We start from the raw sequence: 22517 nt of genomic DNA on the forward strand, positions 1-22517 counted from the left end.
GCATATAATGGAATACTATACGGTGATAAACAATAACGAATGCAGGAAACATCTCCCAACATGGATGAATTTAGAGGACATTATGCTGAGTGAAATCAGTTAAACCCAAAGGACAAATATTATATGAGGCCACCATTATAAAAAGTGAAGAACAGACTTGCACACAGAAGGAAGCATTCTTTGATTGTTACCAGGTGAAGGAGGGAGAAAAAAGTACTAACTAGATAGGAGACAAGCATTGATTCTGATGAACGAAACGCAACAGAATATGGAATTGCAGCAAATGCAGTAACACACACAGCCCTGCAACAGCAGTAATAACTACTAATACTCTGTGAGTAGGTTCATAAGTAAACATGTAAGCCAAATAGGTGAAGTAGGTTGCACGGGAGTACACCTGCATTCATATATAGGTATTGTGGTATATATTTGTACATGCATATTTGCAAATATTACTTGTACATGAGTGGATGTGCAGTTATAGAAAATACTTATATATTGGGACATTAGACATATGAACTACCGGACATAAGGCCAAGGACCCTACCTTCAGGTGCCATCTAGTCAACTGTCAAAGCATAGTTCATAAAGGCAAGGCTTTATATCTTAATCTTGTGAGTAGTGTCTAGGTCTTACACACTTTTGAGGGACCATCTAAAAAGGAAATTGTGGTTTCTCCCTGCCTGGAGTATAGGAGAATGAAGTAAAATGAAAATTCACAGAAGCAATGAGTCCAAAGGACTAATAAGCCCACATGAATCATTGCATCCTGTAACCTGAGATCAGAAGAAATAGATGGTGCCTGACCATCATTACTGACTACTCTCACCAAGACCACAAGGACCCAGTTACAATGAGTTAAAAAAAAAAAACAACAACACAAAAACAACATTTATAGTCAAGGGGAAGGGGGAAAGACCAGACTTACTGGTCATAAAAACACGAGACCCTGAGATGCCTGTGTTGAGAAAACCTTTTATGAACCTGAAGACACTTCCAGAGACCCTCATCCAGTCCTGGAGAGACAAGACTATAAAAAACCATGTGAAGTATGGAGTCCCCTGAACAATCCACTATCAGAGACACAAGCCAAAGGCAAAATGAGAGGAAGGGACAGGGGAGCGAGATGAATACAAGTCGGAAATGGAGTACTGGCACATTGCGTGGAGGTGGGGACTGCAAGCATTGTCATGGAACAATGTACATGAGCCATTGACTAGCGAGGTAATTTGCTATGTAAGTGGTCACCTGAATCACAATAAAATGTTAAATAAGTAGCTGAATAAAATCCTGAATAAAAAATTAGCTATATAACAATATTTCTTCACAAAGGTCATAGGAATTTTTCTTGATCTTTCCATTCTATTTTTTTATGAACTTTCTGTCCTTGTCATTCAGTATTCTGATTCTTTTAAGATGTGGCCTAGTGCTTTATGCACTGGGCTGCTAACTACATGGAGAAAGATGAAGCTTTCTACACCCATGGACGTTTAGTCTGGGAGACCCGCAGGGGCAGTTCTACTCTGTCCTGCAGGGCTGCTGTCAGTTGGAATTGACTCTGTGGCAGTGAGTTTTGGAGTCAGAATGTTTGAAAAGGAAAATAAAAACATTATTTGCAAGAATTATCTTTTTATTTTATATTATGAATATAGAAAATGGTTTCCATTTTAATCCCTTTTATAGATACAATTCAGGAACATTAATTACATTCACTGTGCTGTGATAATGATCACTATTACCCATTTACATCACTCTTAATAGAAACTGTCTTCCTTTAGTAGTAATCCCTCTCTTTCCCTCCCACCCAGCCCTGGCAACCCTAACACATTTTGATCTCTAGAGAATGGCCTATCCTGGATTTCAGATAACACAACATTTTTCCTTTTATGACGGACTTTTTTTCACTTAGCATAATCCATGTTGTAATGTCTCAGAACATCATTTCTCTTTAGGTTTGAATAAAATTCCATTATACGTCTGTTAAAAAAGGCTTTGTGTCAACTTGTGCGGGTTGGGGTTCTCCATGGTTTGACAGTTCTCACCTAGTTCCATCCATGTTTGCATTGTCTGCTGATCCTGGACTCATCAGCAATCTATCAGCTTACCTCACACACTTGGGTTTATTCACATCTGCAGGCAGAGCCTGATTTGTGAACCTTGGGAGTCTTCAGCCACTTATCCTTGTACCTGCTGACACTGGATTATTCACCTCTGGGGCCAGCAGTTTGCTATAGGACCTGGTTCATCAGCCCGACATGAGTCAGAAGCACCTTTCCAGTCTACCATCTGCCATGGTCTTAGAACTTTCTTACCTCTACAACTGGGTGAGGGCTTTCCTTGATATAAACCTGTTTGTGTGTGTGTATATATACATATATACATTCATATATCCCATATTTAAACTTCACTGGTTTTACTTCTTTAGAGAACCGAGCCCAAGACAATAGTATATGCTGTGTTTCATTTATCCATTCATCTGTTGATGGGCACTTCAGCTAGTTCTATCTTTTTACTACTGCAAGTAGCATTGTAATGAACACAGATGTACAAATATTCATTTGAGTCCTTCTTTTAAATTATTTTGGGTACAAACCCAGGGAAGGAATTGTTGGGCCACAACATGCTAGGTCTAAGCATGTCTAACTTTTGGGGGATGACCATAGTGTTTCCCAGAGTGGCTGCACCACTTTACAATCCCAACGGCAACACATGAAGCCTCCAATTTCTCTATTCTCCCAATTTTTTTCTTCTCAGATAATTGGCATCATAGTATGGGTGAAGTGGCATCTCATTTTACTTATACAATAATGAAGAACTCTCAAAATGCAACGAAAGGCCAAATAACCCAATTAAAAATGGGCAAAGGACTTAAACAGGCATTCTGTACTTTGGAAAAGTCTGGTAGTCTCAAAAAGCTACAGAGAGTTAACACTTGACTGAGAAATATTGCTCCAAAAATTATGGACACAATTATACAAGACTGTCCAGAGTATCCTGGCCTACCAACCCCCAAAGACGATATTCCTGCTCAGAGCAGCCAATGCAGGGAGGACCATAGGACCAGCCCCACCATGAGACACAGACACGATGTTCTTCACTGACCTACAGTGCTATGGGGGACAACAATGGAGACACAGTGTGGGAATTGTGCCCGACCTGACCCCATCACACTGGGGCAAAACACTATGGGCGTGCAATGGAGCAACAAGGGGAGCAAAGCAATGACATCTCTGGGGAATATCAAAAATAAGACTGTGCGGCAGGGCATGGCACCCCATCAGACTGGATTGGAAAGCACTCATAAAGGTCAACAGACTCGGAACTGTTAATAGATTTTTCTTTGTCTGTTTTCTTATGTTGTTTAGCTCTGTCTTGTTTTTGTGATTATGTCTCTGCATGTCTACCTAGATAAGATAGGTGAGATAAACAATCTGGAGGAGAAAACAACAGGACCAATTGTTCCTTGGGGGACACAGGAGAGGGGGAGGCAGGGGGATAGGAAGTGGGTGTTAACAAATCCAGGGAAAAGGGGACAACAAAGTGGTCTAAACTCGATGGTATGGAGTGTGTAGGATACTTGGTAGGGCTTGATCCAGGGCCATGTAACCGAAACTACTGAAACCCAAATGAAGGCTGAACATGATAGTTGGACAAGAGGAAAGTAAAGGAACTAGAGGAAAGAACTGGGAGGCAAGGGTATTTATAGAGGTCTAAATACAGGCCATGTATATATGTAAATATATTTATATATAATAGGGAAATAGATCTATGTACATATATTTATATTAAGGCAACAGACAGACATTGGGCCTCTACACAAGTACACCATCAACACAAGAACACTTTTTTCTGTGATATTCACCTTCCTGACAAGATTGCTGAAGAAAAAATGGGTGCATAAGTAAATGTGGTAGAAAAAGTTGCCTACCTTTAACAGGGACTCTAGAACACTATTACTGAGCCACTAAAACTCCCTGGAGGCAAGTGCCTACCTTTGGGCTACCAGCACTGCACTGGGTATTGAGGCAGGTGAGAGCTTCTGCTTCCTCACTGTAAAATCAGGACAGCATCCTTCCAAAGGCTCATGTTAGTTCAGAACCAATGTCAGTTATTGTGCCAACCTGGCTGATAAAACATGTGGGATTAATCAAAGGGCGGAGTGATAAATGGCTTGGTAAGCCTTGCGCTGAGATGCTTACATGTTCACTGACTTGGCTTCCCTCCGGCAGTTGGCATAGTTGTGTGTGCTTTGTGAGATGGAGGACGACTTTGCGGTCTGGTGTTGGACACATGGGTTATGTTGGATTCTGGGTTTGGGCAGCACTGGGTTTGGATGTTTCCTTGATGCACACAACCTATGTAAAAAACTCTCTACATGAGTTTCTGTGTATTTGTTTCTCTAAAGTACCTAGACTATTACACAATAAAGTGGTCCTGGCCAGGTTACTGAAGATGAAGTTCACCACCACCACATAGTGGTTCTACCCAATTTACGAGGGTAAAATCTTTTATATAGTCAGCCTCATTGTTTATCTGGAAAATGACTAGTTGGTTTGCACTATTTTGAGGTCAGCAGGCTAACACGCAAGGCCACATGGACTTAGTCCTATTTAATTAGCACTTGCAGCCCCAACCCAAACCAAACGATGTCAGAGTCCATGCTCACAGCCAGCCCTGTGGAATTCCAAGACTGAGTTTACCAGTGGAAAGCCCAGTCTTTCTGCCAAGGAGCTGCCGGTGGTTTCAAACTTACCAATCAGAGGTTCCAAAAGTTTGGATCTGCTTCCTTACCCACTATGTAACTTTCATACACGTGACACCAGCCACTCATCTAGCCAAAATCCCAGATGCAGCTCAGCTGTTACCCGAGAAGCTAAGGGCTCTTATCCCCCGACCCCTCACTCAGGTACTCAATCTGATTCCTGGGCCACTGGCACGAGAGGCCACTGAAACGTTAAGCGATTAACGTAGGCCAAGTGTGTTTCCAGTTTGTTGGTAATTTTCTATTAAAAAACTCTGGAAACTTGATTCACTTATGCTGTGTGAAATAGTTGTTTCTTCCTTCATGCCCAGATGAGATAGTTAAGGTTTATTGGGCCAAATCAGGCCAATACAACACATGTGGGATTAATTGAAGGGAGGAGCAATAAATGGCTCAGTGGGTCTCTTGCATTCGGATGGCCGGACCAGGGTGCAGCTGCCTCAGCCAGTTTCCTGCTTCAGCTGGCAATGCTGACTTCCTGCAAGACACCCCTGAGAAGCTACATGGACCTACCCTGATGCAGCCCTGTGTATGCTGAGATGCTTACATGCTCACTGATTTGGCTTTCTTCCGGCAGTCGACGTCATTGCATGTATTTTCTGAGATTGAGGGCTTTGTAAATTGGTGTAGGACATATGGGCTAATGTTGGACAGCACCGAGTTGGGATGCTTTCTGAATGTACACTTACCCTTTATATAAAAGTCTCTTACATTAAGTGACTTTCTGTGGATTTGTTTCTCCAATTTACCCAGACTAACATACCTGACTCTCTCAAATTCTCAGCAGTATGGGAGACAAATAGAGTCAAGGGGATGAGTAGGGAAAAAACAGGTTGGAGCAGACAACCAAGAATCTAGGAACAACCAAACCAAACCAGGCATGGACTGAAAAAGCATATTCATAAACACAATTATTTACCAACATGGGACCTGACACAAGGCGGTAACACAATGAAGGATGATTCTAGCTCTTTTTAAAAAGTGAAGACACGCAGAAAAAACATCATATATCAAAATACCAAGTGTTTAGACCTGTTCAGTGATTAGCTAGTTTTCCCTTTGCTTCTGTGAATTTTCTCAAACACGATTTCTGAACCAAAGTTACTAGGGAGAAGTTACTAAGTGCCAAGAATGACGATCCCAGGCAGCCAAGGCAGGCACCCGATAGCTAGGCCCAGATTAGAATGGCAGGCTGTCCCCACTGTAGCAGGCTCATCAGACATTTCCCTTAGCCGAGGTTCTCGTCAATGTCCATGGTAGCCGCGGCGGCTCTATTTCACAGGGCTCTGAAGGAACGTACAAGCACAGTGCACAAAGCCAGCAACTCCGGTTGGGCTGCTGTCAAATGGAGCTAGTTTGGCGTTAGTGAGGCACAGAAGAACAGTAGCATCAAAAGCTCCGGGAGTAAAAATATGGGGAAACCACTGGATTTTGCTACTTTTTCTGACCGATTCAACTTAACCACACAGCAAATTTGTTTTTTGCTTCCTGGATCTGGAAGAGCGGTTTTCTCTTAAAGTTAACAGCATTAATCCATGCTGAGCAGTAGCTGACATTCAGCCACCTGAGAGCTGACCAGGTCTTCTAAGTATTCTGTAGAATCAAAATGGTTTGTCAAAATCGAACCCACCACGAACAGCTCTACTTCGAAATGAGTATCATCCTTTTTGTCTTTGCTAACTACTAATTATGAACACAATGGGAAGAAGACTACACCCACATGGGATTAACAAGGCTCCCAAATCCCAGGCCCCCGGCCCTCCAAAATCATGAACAGTGAGGGCACTTTCTTCAAAATAATAATAATAAAAAAAAGTTCATTAAAAAATATATTAGCAATATAGAAAATCACCACCATTTTTTACCTAAGGTAATCCCTTAGGTGATTTCCCTCAAGTCCCCTGCCTTTCAAGAAAGATCAACAACTATTAAGGTACAACCAATAGTCCAAACCAAAAATTAAACTGGGAACACTTTCAGTCTATCACAGTGCCACCTGCTTGGCCTTTCACAGCAGTTAGCACAGCCACGCCCCCAAGGGGAAAGAGAGGCACAGAATTACACCCAATAGTGACATGTACATTTGAGGGGGAAATATTTAAAAGAAATTATTTTATCATTGGTTGAAGACCAAAAATATTCCCTTTCTTTGACCATGGCGAACCCAAACCCATTCCTACCCCCACCCCCCACAAAAAAGGATTTGCTGGAAGTCAGTCCAATGGCCTTACAATTTAAACTTCTGACAAATCAGTTCAAATCCTTACGGCTACAAGAGTTCCTGGTTAGATCAAGGTCATGAACATCCATTCGGGGCAGTTATTCAAGAGAAGGAAGTTGTGTCTTCAGTGTGAGAACTGCCTGCTGTCAGATGATTTCTTGCTGATATTCTTAAAGATCTTGGACTTTTCGAACTTTTTGGTTTTCTGGTAGCCGAATCCACCACCTCCTCCTCGTTTTTTATGTTTGCCTTCATTGCTGTTCACATCTGAAGGTGAATGTTAAGGAAATCAAGCAATAGACAGAACATGAACTGCAATCCAACACCCGCACCGAGCAACAAACACGCCCCCGTTCGCCCTTCTGCTGCAGCCCGGCCCCAGCAATGTAGGGAACATGAGTGAAATCATAAGGGTCAGCAATAAAATACCCGAAAATCAGGAGCAGTCACATCACTGTGGACTACAATGACAAGTATAAAGTCACGTTGCATAATTTCCTCCAAACGTGACACCAAAAAATAATCGATCAAGACATTGATGAAAAACGCAGAACCCGGTGGTCTATGTTGATCTTTTGAGTGGATGCTTACCTACACAAACAAGTGTGGGAGTGCAACTATACCCTCAAATATGTAGATCTGACAGAAGATATTTGTTCATGGCTATTTACCTTTGCTGCGAATATATCCACGAATGTGGTAGAACACAAAGGGGGCAAAGTTAGGAAAACCCGGACGTAACTGATGGAATGTTGTTGGGCCTAGGGACTAAGGGCCATGCTCTTAAGGAACACCAGGCCCTACTGGCACTGACAATAGGCTGGACAAAAGCTTACAATTACACTTAAGACAATGTTCCACACTCTACACTGGTGTGTGGTCATCTAAGTGCAACTATTGGTCTTTCTCGGTCCAGAATAAATAGTAGTGATGACAATCAAAACACGTGGAAAGAATTCATTCAATGGGCTTATGAAAATGCAAACGCCAGTCTCCATACCCCGAGACCAGAACTAGATGGTGCCACTATGGCTGTTGAGCAGTCCTCTTCCTGGAAATCCCCTCCCCCTATATTTCAACTCTGTCTTTGCTAGCTCCGCCCTGGGCTCACGTGGACACACAGACATTTGAGTACCAGAACCTAGTTCTCAGCCACAGGGCACCAACCCCAATGCTCTGACCAGTCTCCTCTGTCAAACTGTAATCCTGTCGTTCCTGAATGACCTCGTAACAGAAAAAAGGATACTCAGATCAACAAAAGGAGGCACCTTAAAACCAAATGACAGAGCCACTTGAGGCAAATTTAAACTATTAACATTAAAGATTTGTTTCAAAGAGTGAGAATCATATGCTCGAATATATGACTTGTATGCTTCCTGGGCTGACTTATGAAGAAAGTAGTTCTTTTCAATAAGTTTTTCAAGCTGAAATGGAAAGAAACATTGGCATTAATAACATTAAAAAATTACCATTTACATTAAACATGCAGTTTTCATGTATTATAGAACAAAATTATCCCTCAGAAAATATTTCTTCCATGGTACATGTGCCAGGCTTTGGGGTATTTCCAAAATCATGCTTCTAATAACAAGCCACAGTTCTTGTAAGGCACGGGTTGAGACACAGCAGTGGGCACAGAAGTGAACGCAAAGATCAGTCCAAATTCTTCAGTCTCTGAAAGGGGCAACTCAGAGGACAGTGCTCAGGAAGGAAGCTGGGGAATACACTCATACCTGAGACTGAATATCGGAAATTTTGGACCAGGAAAACTCAAATTCACTCAGTGGAACCTACAAAAGAAAAATACGAAGATTAGGGAACTAAGTAGAGTGAGTGGGTCAACACTAAAACTTCCAGACAGCATGCAGAAAGCCCAGGCAGTGGTGGTGTCAATGCAGCCCAGGGACACTGTAGGCCAGAAATTACAACCAGGCCTATGGAATTCCCTGGGATAGTCAGTCATGAAAATCTGTTCCTTCTAGTGTCTCAGAGGCCACATAAAGCATGCCAGGGAGTGCAAATTTCTTTCTGCTTAAAAGGGGAGAATTGGAACAATGAGCCAAGAAAGCCTTTTTTTTTTGGGGGGGGGGGGGGGGGAAGGTGTCTAAAATAGGATCTCTACGATCCTGATGAAAAACTCATAGCCACTGAGTCAATTCCAACTCAGATTAACCCTACTGGACAACGTAAAACTGCCCCCTTATGTGTTTCCAAAACTAACTCTCAAAAGAGTGGAAAGTTGCTTCTTCCACAGAGTTGCACAGGTTTCGAACTACTGACCAAGTGATTAGCAGCTCGATGTGTGACCCACTACCCCACCAGAACAATGCAGTGGCTTTAACAAGGGGCTGAAACCCAAGAACTATTATGAAGATGACACAGGACTGGACAGTATTTTGCTCTGTTGTACATAAACTCACTAGGAACCAACTCAAAGGCACCTAGTAAGAAAAGCATAATCCTGATTAAACCAAAATCTAATGGCTTGGGAAGTATAGAGGAGACTAATCACAAATGGGCAGAGGACCAAGGTGGGAGATAAAAGCCATGTGGAGATCACCCAAGGACTGATGGCTGCACTTAGCGGCTCCCCTGAATTCAGACTCACAGCCTCCTACACCGAGAACACAAATGTGTCCTTAAAGTCATAGTCTGTCTATTACGGCAGCATTTGGATATTAAGAATCCTGAAGCTTCTAGTTAGCAGGCAAGCTGGCCCAAGACCCCCAATCCCCGGGACTACCAAGATCGACAGGAAGGATCCACTGCCAGGTATTATTTACTGGACACTAGAAACAGGTACTAGGTGTTGGTCTCTTGCGCCTGAGAGCATGCAGTCTACGGAGTAGACAGAGGAGTGAAGAAGGCCTAAATCGATGAGTACCAGGTGCTGAGGGAATAAGGAGGAGAGGTAGCAAGAATGCTTCTTAGTAGAGACAATACCTAACTCAAATGGAAACATTCTAGACAATTGGGCAAAGGACATTCTAGAGAAAACATGCCATGACCACAGGGAAATTTCAGGGACCAGTATGTAGCTTAGTAAAGGTCAAGGACATCCATCTGGTTATATTGGGCCAGAGTAAGGAGGAAAATTCAAAGACAATAGGCTTGACAAATGTTTACAAAATTCAGCAACAAAAACGCCATGGATAAACCTGAAGAATTCAGTTTTAATGGAATGGAATGAGGTGAATGTGAGATTAGGGTGTACCGGAGATTGAGGAAGAGTTTGTTTAGGAAAATGAGAACTACTTTTCCAAAAAGACAGACTGATGAAAGGCAACAGGCAGTAGTCATATCAGAGACATGGGCAGAGGAATAGACTGAGGGGTGAAGTCAAGTCTTTTTACAGTTGAGTCCTGAAATGGGAAAGAACTATCTAAGCGAAAGGTAACACATTAAAGTTGACAAATAAGGGACAGGAGGAAGAGACAGAATTGAATGGAGATTCCTACACTTCAGCTGAGGTAGGAGGGAAAACACTAGAATTCAGAGCTGCAGAGCAGAGTGTGGGAAGGCAAGGGACAGGAGGTAGACACACCAGGTAGTGAGGAACTTGAAGGGGAAGAGAAGGCCTGAGACAAGGTTGTAGGAATGGATGGAGACCGACACTAAAGAGGCATTCACTGCTGGCTAACCGAGAGGCTGAGCCAAGTGGCCAGTCTTTCCGGCCTCACCTCCTGGGCCACCACCGCATACAGATCACTTTAATGGCTAAATTGCCGTTAACCACTTCAACAGCACCACACAAACCCAGGGTCCTTCGACAGCTACAAACAGCACAAAAGGTGGTCTACAATAGCAAACAGTTTCCACCACACGAGTCTCTTCCCAATGCATGATTTTCCAAGCCAAGATCTTTACCTTGGATTGCTTCAAGTAACGCAGGAAACCCAATTCTTCTGGACGCAAAATGAGCAAGGCATGCCCTCTTCCATTTAAGCCCCTGGCTGTTCGGCCCACACGATGAATATACTCCTTTGGTGGAAAGGGAAAACACCAAAGTTAATAACGACTCCCATATGACTTTAACAACATCCTTACATTTCTAAGATGCACTGGTAAAGGGCAGAGGGGTCAACAGAGGGCGCTACTTCCTTGCAGCGCAGCACCACACAGGTCTTTCCTGGTAAAGCTTCCCATGAATTCCTTCAGCACACCCCACCTACAAAAGAGCTAACATTGAGCAAGAATGACAGATGGTCACATTAACGCCATCATTCATCGAATACAAAGAATATAAAGTGCGCTTCATCTTTCAAATGGTCTCCTACCCCACATGGTTAAATGATTATTTGGAAATTCATGCAATCCATTGTTTCAGTAGTTCAGTTACTGAGCAAAACAAAACTTGAGTAACTATAGGGTAAAACCTCTCAAGCATGAAATACGGTACTTCCCAAGGGAAACAGAACGGGAGTGCATCTTTTCACGTAGAACACTTTCAGAGAAAGCCCCAGGACGCTAATTACCTTCGGGTCATCTGGAGGGTCGTACTGAACAATCCAGTCGACTTCGGGAATGTCCAGTCCCCGAGCAGCCACGTCTGTGCACAATAAGGTGCCAGAGTCTGCATTGCAGAACTGAAAGAACGTGGTTGTTCGCTTATTCTGCTTCTGTTTTCCCTAGAGCAAGATAAAAATACCTATTAAAGCTAGAACCTTTTAGTCCTTGTGAATGAGTGTGTTCTAAAGTTTTGTCTTATCACCCATTCCCATGGTCTGTGTCAGTGGTTCTCAACCTGTGCGCGAACGACCCTTTCACAACCGATCCACACAGTAGCAAAACTAGTTATGAAATACCAGCAAAATTCATTTTGTGGTTGGACGTCACTACAACATGAGGGACTGTATTAAAGGGTCGTGGCATTAGGAAGGTTGAGAATCACTGGTCTAAATAGTACCTAGTCATTTGAGTTTAATCTGTACAAGTCAACAATTCATGTGTCGCAGCTGAAGCCTGTCTATGCTTGTGTAATTTCCTGTTCTCAACAGTATTTTAAATTCTGTATGATTGGCTAAATCAATAACTATCAATAGTGCCTTAGGGGATGATTTATAATGCTATCGTAAAATGATAATGACATCTCTGTGAACCAGAGAAATGTATAAACCATATACACTAAGAATGGATTTGGGCCTTATATTTAATTCTAGCCCCCATCTAAGAACAATTAATTTATGACATGGCCATGTTCCCTGCTCGCCCTCAAGAAGAGATCTCTGAATAAGTGGTTCTATAGCCAAGTGTGGTGAAGAAACCAACTCTGAAATAATAGCCTGCTGTCTTCAAGGCTTGTCTAGGCAATCAACTGCGCCCACACTGAAACAGCACACCAGCAAGTATGATCCAAGGACTCTAAGTAATAAAATCCAAATGTGAGGAGGAATGGCATCAGAGCTTAAATTTGGAATACCTAAGTTTGCAGAAGGCTATGGATGACAGCGGAAGCCCCAGATCCATACGCAGGGCTGCACATGGATCAAGCTGCCAGTGAGCTCCCTCTGAGCAGTCAAGGTACGTGACTCGCCTTGCTATCAGAGACTGTGGCACAGGTAGTTAGGTTAAACGACTCATTTTAAAGTTGTTTAACACTTCACATTTAAAGCTTATTATTTTTGGCTTTTTAATGGAGATTTTTCAATGTTTGGCTAGTCACTGTTGCTGCTTTCTGCTTGCGCTTTGCATGACTTTCTGCATGTGGAATCCAGGACAAGTAAATCTAACAATAAGTGGACTAACGACAGAGGCAGGTGGGGCAGGAACAGGAGCTCAACAGTCAGCACGGCGAGGAAATGTTCTAAAGTGGACTGTGGGGATTACTGGGCCACCTTCTGAATATGACTGAGCAATTAAACTGTATGCTAACAAAACCATCAAAAAAAGAGAGAACTTTGAGTCTGGTTCTGGGAAGTCTAGATCGAGATTCTAAGCGGTGGGAGGTTCACCTGTTTTATTTCAAAGGTCACTCTGTTGCTTTTGCTCCATTTCACCTCAAGGAGGAAGGAATTTCTCACTTGACTCCTTTTCCCGCCACACTTGGCACAGTTCCCTGTACACAGGATCAATTCCTAGTGCTGCCCAAACTACTTAAAACTAAGTTCTCAGGCAGGAGCATTACTGCAAAGCCCAGTCTACACAGCTCGGCAAGCACAGCTTGCAAACAAGAATAAGAGCCCATCATCATCCCTTACATGAATGGCCAAGACAGGCAAATCAATGTAGTTCAGCAACTCATAGTGGTATTTCACAGACATGCAGGATGAAAAGAACACCATCAGTTTCTTCTTTCGGTTCTTCTTGAGGAATGTAAAGAGCAGAAGGAATCTTTTTTCAGAGGGACAGACAACGTATCCCTAGAAGTGGACAGATAACAAATGTCAGTTTCATGAATCAGACTAAAGAACCGTGTAAGCCTACATGTAGCAAAACTGCAGCCTGGATGGTAACTAAGCACTTCCCAAATGATTCCCCATAACTTTAAAGATGGAGTCTCAAACAAGGCACTTTTGGCATTTCAGAGGACAACAGTCACCAACAGTTACTACAATCATCAATTACTAAAACCCGAGTGCAGGTGCAAGACTATTGATGCTGTCCAGCAACAGGCTCAATCTCAAAGTACGATTTCATTCAGCTTTGTCCTTTTCACTTTTACATACTTTAAAGTCAGTCATCCATTTAGCCAATATACCCCTCCCCCCTGAATTAGAGCCTTTGAGGTCAAGACAGTGATGGGAAGTACCTGCTCAAGACCATCCACGGTTGCATTGGCTTTGTCATCATCGACACCAACATACAAAGGCTCCTTTTTCAGAGAAATCCTCGCCAGGTCTTCAACTTTTCGAGTTTGAGTGGCAGAGAAAAGCATGGTCTGTCTGCGTACTGAAAGAGACACACAAAATAATCTAAGCCCATAGAAACGATTAATAATCACTCACAGCTCCCAATACCCCAAGTAGAAATACCATGCCTGGGATCCAACTATAGATTCTACAACTCTGGTACACAGTTGACACTGTGGAAGAAATGGTCCTTGTGGGGTCTGCTATTTAAAGCTCACTCAAGAACAAAAATCAACCCAAACAGACTATTTTACTAATGGCTCCATGTCAAACTGCAGGCCCAGATGGGATACTGGTGGACTCTCCACAGCGTCCAAAGCAAAAGCTTCTATCAGCGACATCACTGTGAACTGCCCACAGCATAGAGGGAGAACTAGCAATGGCAGGAGCCAGAGGATTCCATTCCCATCCTCATTCTTTGGGACCAGCATCACCTTTGTTCCTATTACGGGTTAAATGCTTTCCACTCAGTATTTACTGGAACCCTAAACCCGGTATCTATGTCTATTGCGTCTTTTGCTGTATCAATGAGGCCACACCACTGAAAGGCATGGCTAAAACCGTCGCTCGAGTTAAGAAAGAGCAGCAGAGAAACCGTCAGGTAGGTGGAGACCAAGAAACTGAGCAACTCTGGGCTCACAGAATGGAGACAAGCCCTAGAGCTGACAGAGAACGAGCCTGTCCCCTTCTGAGTTACAAACAGCAGAGTGGACACGTGCGCAAGCACACATAGGGCGAAGCAACCCTACAAGCCTAGGGATTCCAAGAATGGCTGTACAGGATAGTCAGTCAACTCAAGGGAACATAGTAACAAAATCAGAATATGAAATAGATGGACAGGGAGTGCCCCCTAGAGCAGTGGTTCTCAACCTGGGGGTTGAACGACCCTTTCACAGGGGTCACCTGATTTATGATTTATAACAGTAGCAAAATTAGTTATGAAGTAGCAATGAAAATAATTTTATGGTTGGGGGGGTCACCACAACACGCGGAACCATATTAAAGGGTCGCAGCGGTTAAGAAGGTTGAGGAGCACTGCCCCAGAGCCACACACTAAATCAGACGTAGGGTCCCCGAAGGCAAGAAAACAAAGATCTGTTGTTTAAAGCTGCCCACCTATGGTGGTTGTTATAGTAAAGAGACTCTGAACTCAAACCTGACAATGACATTGTAAGAAAGCTACAGTCCAAGAGATGCCAAGTTTCCAAAGCGTTAGCAATACATATAAAGGATGATACTTCACAAAGAAACTGTAACTTTCAATGAAGGTTTGGTTTAACATTTTAAAAATTCAATCAATTCAGTATATTAACAAATCTATTTGAAAAGAAATCAGATCATTTGAAGAGACATAGACAGATGATTTGACAAAATCCAACAGAATACTGGGAGTACGTTTCACTGAATGATAAAGACTAAATACTTTATAGAGTGGGACGTAGACACAACACATCCCTATCCACTCAATTCAACACGGTTTACTAGACAAAGTGGCCAGGACAACCAGGCTTAAATAAATAAACTATTACCTGTAGATGATATGGTTGCCTTTCAGTAATTCTCACGCACAGAGAGGTTATAGCTGTTTATGTGGAAACTCCAAAGGGCTGGTATCCCTTGGAGGGCCACACTGAATAATCCAGCTGGCCTCTAGAATACCGATCTTGCCAAATAAAAGATATCTACATATACATTTAAATATATGTGTACACAGGGGTTCGGTGGTGTAGTTGCTACATGCTGGGCAGAGATCCTCATGGTCAGCAGTTCAAAACTACCAGCAGCCTTGAGGGAGAGAGACTGGACTTTGTACTCTTGGAAATAGTTAGTCTCAGAAACCCACAGGGGCTGCTATGAGTCAGTATTGACTTAAAGCAGCGAGAGTATGTGTACATATTTAATCAATGATGAGTAAACTTTGGACATGTTTGACGCAACAATAACTAAGATTGTTCAGTTTACAACAAAACCTCTAAAGTGGCATCAATAAATCCCTGAGTGATGCAAAGGTTAGGTGCTCAATTACTAACCCAAAGCCGGAGGCTTGACTCCACCCAGAAGCAGCCCAGTGGAGTCTGGCGCCTGAAAATCTTATGGAGCAAAGGTCTAGCTACTTTGTCCCGAGTCAGCATCAGCTCGATAGCAATTGGCTTATTATTTCACATGTCTGATGCATGTGTTTCAAACCATCTCTAAGGAACAACTTTAACACTTTTCATACAGGAATGGTCCTCACCTACTTCCACTTTGCAAGCCACAAGCAGACACTACACACTGACCTGGCAGAAGTTTAATGATTTGCTTTAATTCCTCTTCAAATCCAACATCCAAAATGCGATCAGCTTCATCAATGACCAGGCACTGCAGGTTTTTATACATAAACCCTGGCGTATTCTGCATATGGTCCAGGAGGCGGCCTGGCGTGGCTACAATGATGTTGATCCCGTTAGCAAGTTTCTGCGCTTCAGCAGATCTGTTACTGCCCCCCATGATCAGCCCGTACGTGTGAACGTGGTGCGTCATTAGCTCCTTCAGCACACCAAATGTCTGCATGGCCAGTTCCCGCGTGGGGGAGAGAATAAGAACGCCGGTCCCTAAAAAGCAAAACGCAGTCGTTAAAGACAAAATCCGTTCACTGTCAGCACAAGTCGCTAACAGGTACAATACAGGTGCGATGAGATGACGACAAAGAGCAGCCATGACACTCACCATTCCTGGGCATGAATTTTAACTTAACAATGAGTTCAACTGCAGGGATGAGAAACGCGAGCGTTTTACCACTGCCTGTTTTTGCAGCTGCCAGGAGATCCCTAAACATTAAAAAGGGGAAAAAGAAAGACATTTAGCTTACTAACTCAGCAAACATTTCAGAACATAGAATATCTATTGTGCACAGTACCAAGCCTACAAGACAAAAAAGGCCCTGCTTTTTGTCAATTATTGACCTTCCTCAGAAATAATATGGGGCAAAACAGAACTGAACACCTAGCTGCAAACCTTCGTAAATAACCTAAGGCTTTCAATACACAGTGAGCACATGACTTAAAAATAAAGACACAGACGTCCAAGCACCAATGTTAGGCCTACCTGCCTTCCAGAAGTGGCCTGATACTTTTATGCTGAATTTCAGTCATCTTTGTAAAGCCCATTTCTTCAATGGACTTCAGAGTGTTCTCATTGACAAGACTAGCCAGTGAAGTAAATGAAGTATCTTCAAAAGCACCTAGACAGAAAAACAGTTCATCGTTAGCAAATCTTAAAAAACAAAACAAAACGAAACAAAAAAACCCCATGGCTGTGGTTACTTAAGTGATTAGTACTATTGGGTAGTCAACCTCTTAAGTTGAAAACTCCAATCAATGGCATATAATAGTAATTAAACATCCAGTCTATAGGGTAACAAAGATTATCATCATAATTAAAAACAGACAGCATACAGGGTAAGAAAAGAAAAATGGGTGGAGAAGAGGCATTTCTTAAAGTGCCAGTACTTCCAGGCTTCTTGGCCCATGTTTTCCCACTACATTATGAACGAGCTTCAGAAGATGACGACAATTGCCAAGATCCGTGGTATGTGCGTAAGTATTAGGAACGGGATAAACAGACACAGAACTGAAGCACTGCACCACGAGTGAAAGGAAAACACAACAGGAAGATATAAAAGCATCTTATATTTACTTTTTCCCACTCAAGGTCACTTGGAAACATCACACTTTGTGACCCAGAGGCTTGACATTTTAAAGAAAATATTAGTACTAAGACTTTCTGGAAATTACCCGTCAGTCCCAGGGGCAGGCTGGGCAATTCATTGTCCTCTTCGTCACCATCTGGCTCTTCCAGTCTTGTTTCTGCTTCTGCCGGAGTCTTGATGTCACAGCTTTTAGACTCGTCAGTGTCTTCAGTTTTTGCCTTTTTTATATCTTTGGTTTGAATGGAAGAAAATTTATTTTACTAAAATAAGTGAGATCGTACAAATTTACAATGAAAAAGGTTAAGAATTCAAAACCTATTTTGACTGTGATTTAGTAAGATTCTTTTCAAAGATTTGATTCCATAAAAAAAAAAAAACTACGAATAGATTTGCCAACAAACATTGAGTTTTGACATTTCTGGCAGCTAGTGATGCTAGCAGAATGGAAGCACTGTAGCCCGGGCTCAGGCTGGCCTCCTCCCTGCATGGGCTCCCTTTTGGGAACTGGTCCAGTCTGAGGACCACATGTTCATAAGCTACAGGTATACTTCGAGCTGATTTCATGGCCGATCACATTTTCCCTCAACATAGTTTTCTTTCCCAAGGAGAGGTCTTCCTTGTGATTAGCAGCCCAATCCCTAACTCACAGTACAATAGCTACCAGGGCTCCTTTATAACAAACACACTTTAGATAAAATTCTGGAATTCTTACATCTGCATAGGCCCTAGTCTACCTGTTAAGGCATTTCCTCCTAACACGCAATGTATAGACTACATGAAGAGAAAGGCTCAAAGTTCCTTTCAAAATGAAGCCTTTATTTTACATTAGATGATTAAGATACTCTAATCTAGAGGTCAGCAAACTTTCTTTGTAAAGAAGCAAACAGTAACTATTTTTGGTGTTGCAGCCATACAGGCTGTTGTTGACACTGCTCAACTTTGCTGCGGTAGTGGATGCAGAGAGCGGATCCAGGGCGCAGGCTAAGCCACGTCCTGTGGTACCTCTGAAACTTTGCTTGTTTCCATGGCAAGCAAAATCCCTACTCCTTCACACGGCTCAATCAAATGCATTCATCTTCACAATAAACAAGGCTCCCCACCCCCAACACTATCCAACTCATCAACTCACTTGGAAATTAACATTCTGTGATACACACACCTACAAATTAAATTCTTTCCAAATTTCCTTACAGAGGAACCAATTTATGTTATTAAAAAAAGGTGAAGAGGTAAATAAAAGAACAATTACTGCAAACATCTTTGACATGCGTAGGCCTGGACACACAGGTGCTAAGGCCAAGCCAGATGTCTTTAGGGTTAATTATTCCATAATCCTGTTGGCAAACGGATCCTCTAAAACACTGCCACTCTATGTTGTTTATGATGGCACAGTGGGTAAGCACTTGGCTGCTAATCACAAGCTTGGTGGTTCAAACCCTCTTCCCCGTTATCCTGTAGGAGAAAGATGTGGTGGTCAGTACCTGTAAGACCACAGCCTTAAAACCTCTCATGGGGCAGCTTTACTTGCTCCCACAGGGTTGCTATGAGTCAGACGTTACTTTTTGCTAATTGTCAATGGGAAAAAGCAAAATGCCTGCAATTTCAAGTTCAAAGACAATCAAGTACCAGGCCTGGCAGCATCCTCCATTTTTCTTTTCTTTTTCTTCCTTTTCAATTTTGAATTAGGAGGTTGTGTTGTTGCTTCCCCATTGGATAAAATAGCAGGTTTCTTAGGAGAGTTTTTAATTTTTACATTTTCCACGGTTTCTTTAGACACATTTCCATTTTGGGCTCCAGAGAAGCCCATCTTCATAGATGGTTTTAAGGATTTTCTATCTTTTTCATCTCCCACTGTTGGCTGAGGCACATCTCCATTCTGCCCTTCTGATATGCACGCACCAGCTGCCCCTGATTAAAAATAAATAAAAATAATTATGACAAAGAAGCGAGTTAGTTAGAAACACAGAAATACCAATCGATAAATTCTATGACTTCCAGAACTGGTTATTTAGCTTTTTCCTCCTCTTCATGTACATTATTAATTCCATCACCTCCTTTGTAGTGTTTTAGTACAACAAAACCGAGTCACTTAAGGAAGAATGCCTGCACTGAGTTCTTTTCAAAGGAACTTATCGCTCTCCTCACGAAGCAGGAAAATCTCAAGGAGATCAGATAGGTTCAGCCAATGGCAGCTGTCTATTAGACATTTTAAGATCAGATATGTGACAGGCAGATGACTGATATGTAGGGGCTTCAAAGGGTTCATTTAAAAATGGGAATGCAAAGATAATGGAAAATTTTCCACGGACTTTTTAAGGCTCCCATGAATGCTGAGCAAAGACATGCATGTCTTATTTACATAATTGCTATTTCTTATATTCAATAGTTTCCTTGTTTATATAAAGCAAGGTTATGTAATACATAAACAAAATTTCTTCAAATTGTTACCCATATTTACCCTTATAAGTAATGCGTGACAATGTACTGCACAGTAGGAAAAGGTAAACAATGAAAAACCAAAAAACAGGAGTTAAACCACAAACCAGGCATCTCTTCTATACTTTCTTTCAATTACCCAATCTTTGATTATCTATTGGGTGAGCCATTTGCTCCCAATATTGTCCTCTGAGTTTACATCTTATCCAAAAGCTCAATTAAGGTGTCACTGGCAGGCTGTCAGGAAATCAGGGCTGCCAATGACTTTAGCCTTCCTATAAATCCTTTCAGCATGCCACTTGTTCAGGACACAAACATGCAGACGCTGTTAATTTAGGTTGGGAACGTAGGCTATTCAGCGCAGAGGGACTGTGTTGGATGCTGAAAACAAGCCCTACCCAAGTCGAGAGAGGCAACGGGAAGGGAAAGTTCTCCGCTAACACAAGCGTTCTGTTAGGAATAAAAGACTACATGGAAATAGAGTGAAGGGGGTGATGGAGGTTGCAGGGTCAGGCGGGTTGCAGGTGTAAGGTGTGTCCCGAAGCGGCTGCGCTGCCTGAGTCTCAGCGGCTTCCTGCTCCAAGCCTGTAAGCGGACAGGGATGCTCCGAAGGCCAGAGGTACAACTACCGGAAAGCAGGAGTCCGTGAGCAGTACCGAACTTGACCTGACGCCGCGCCGGGCAGCCATTCCCCGCCCAACAACCGCGCGTGTTCCCCAGGACGCTGCTCGCGCCACAGCCCAGCCACGTGGGGCTTTCACCTACTCGCCCGGCGCCGCTCGGTCCGACCAAAGGCGCAGCGCGGGCCTTCACGGCAATGGCCGCCTCCGGGGGCTCAGCTCGTCTCACCTTGTAGCTTTAAGTTTCGCTGCCGCAACTTCTGATTCCGCTTCTCGATCTTCTTGCGCAGGAGTTTCATCGGCAGGTGAGACATGATGGTGGCGGCACTCCCTTCACTCCGGCGCCGCACCCGGGGTTCTCAGAGGAGGTTGCTTCTTTCCGGCCGCACGTGCACTCCTAGCCAAACCGGAAGCGGAACTACGGCTCGAGAACGTGGGGGCACCGAGAAATCTGCTTCCGGGAGCGTTCGCGCTGGTACGCTTGCTGGACGAGTTGTTATGGCGCCCCCTAGTGCATGGAGGTCTAGCTAACACGCGGGTTACATTGAGACACAGTGAACTGGGAGTTTTAACCCTTGAATTTGGAGACCTAGTAGGGAAGTCTTGGAATGCTATTTGCCAGGTGGGCCGTCCAAACCCATCAGCTACTCGTCCGGAGAAATATGAGACTTTCTGCTCCCGTTTGCCTGTCGGTTTGTCTCCTGTAATGGCTTGTCACGCTGGCAGCTTTGTCACCGGGATTTAAAATACCAGCAGGGTCTCTGAAAGCCAACAGATTTCAGCAGCGCTTCCAGATGAAGAATGGGCCAACAGTCTTCCTTCAGGAATGTTTTTATCACTCTGATTACTGCCAGCTTCTCACGGCTCCGTCCTTTTGTGTACCTGATTGCAGGATTCAGTAGAATTACATTAATATGTATATATACATATACACACACAGTATATTATATACATTTTGAATAAACAATTGATGCACTAGGTCATCAACCTAAGTTATATATTGTTTTTCTATAAGATAAAGTCATATAGCTAATATATAAATTTTAAAGAAGCCGATTCTAAATGTATGAGAACGTTACAGAAAAAAATGTAGGAGGCATCAAAAGAAGATGGAAAGAATATACAGAGTCACTCTGCCAAAAAGAACTCGTTGCCATTCCGCCGTTTCAGGAGGTAGCATATGAGCAAGACCTAATGGTACTGAAGGAAATGAACAATGCTGAGTGAGATGCTATGATGGTGGATGGGTATCCTCTGGAGGAAGGCCCTTGTTTCCTCTGAGCCTCTGCTTCTGGGTTATATTCCCATTTGAGAAGAGGTTGTCTTTGTGGGACTTGTGATACAGGGTTAGTGTCAAGTGTTCCCAACTAAAATTTTACATTTTTTTACAATTTTATTTTTTAATCATTTTTATTAGGGGCTTATATAACTTATCACAATCCATACATACATCAATTGTGAAATTTCACATTCTTTTACAAATATGTTTTCTTTTGAGATATAAAAGAGAGTAAGCAATCAAGTTTCTATGAGTCAGAATTGATTTGATGGCAGTCAGTTGAAAGAAGCAGAGATGGGGAGAGCCACATGCCAACCGACATTTTACACGCATCCTGGATCATTAACATAACAAAGACAACCCATTCTCAAGTGGGATTATAATCATAGGTATAGAGGTTAGGATTTATGAAACATATTTATGAAACATATTTTGTGATCCATAACAGTAAGTCTGGATGGCAGTGCTGGCAGAAGTATAGTGAGTAGAGAGGGCAAATCCATGTCTAGGGTGAGTTTTACCCAATAAGAGCACAGCTCTGCTCCTCCCATGGGTAGTAGTCCAAGGTAATCAACCTGACATCAGGCGTCTGGCTGATCGTCAAGAGGAATGGTGCCATAATGGGGGGTTAGTGTTGGTTTCTCCTGCTGGAAGATGCAC

General features: G+C 42.8%; 1 protein-coding gene across 1 annotated transcript; it reads right to left on the bottom strand.

The window, feature by feature from the left end:
• Positions 1-1609: 1609 nt before the first annotated feature.
• Positions 1610-20996, bottom strand: DDX18 (DEAD-box helicase 18). Its single transcript, XM_075530274.1, has 13 exons — positions 20808-20996; positions 19149-19430; positions 17608-17751; positions 16919-17054; positions 16541-16641; positions 16111-16425; positions 13732-13871; positions 13181-13342; positions 11459-11611; positions 10851-10964; positions 8717-8773; positions 8230-8407; positions 1610-7250 (listed from the first exon to the last, which is right to left on the bottom strand). The coding sequence occupies exons 1-13, from the start codon at positions 20890-20892 to the stop codon at positions 7108-7110; spliced, it is 2010 nt and encodes a 669-aa protein (XP_075386389.1). The 5' UTR covers positions 20893-20996; the 3' UTR covers positions 1610-7107.
• Positions 20997-22517: the final 1521 nt, after the last annotated feature.

Source organism: Tenrec ecaudatus, chromosome 13, assembly GCF_050624435.1.
Source record: "Tenrec ecaudatus isolate mTenEca1 chromosome 13, mTenEca1.hap1, whole genome shotgun sequence".
In the NCBI taxonomy this organism is placed as follows: Eukaryota; Metazoa; Chordata; class Mammalia; order Afrosoricida; family Tenrecidae; genus Tenrec; species Tenrec ecaudatus.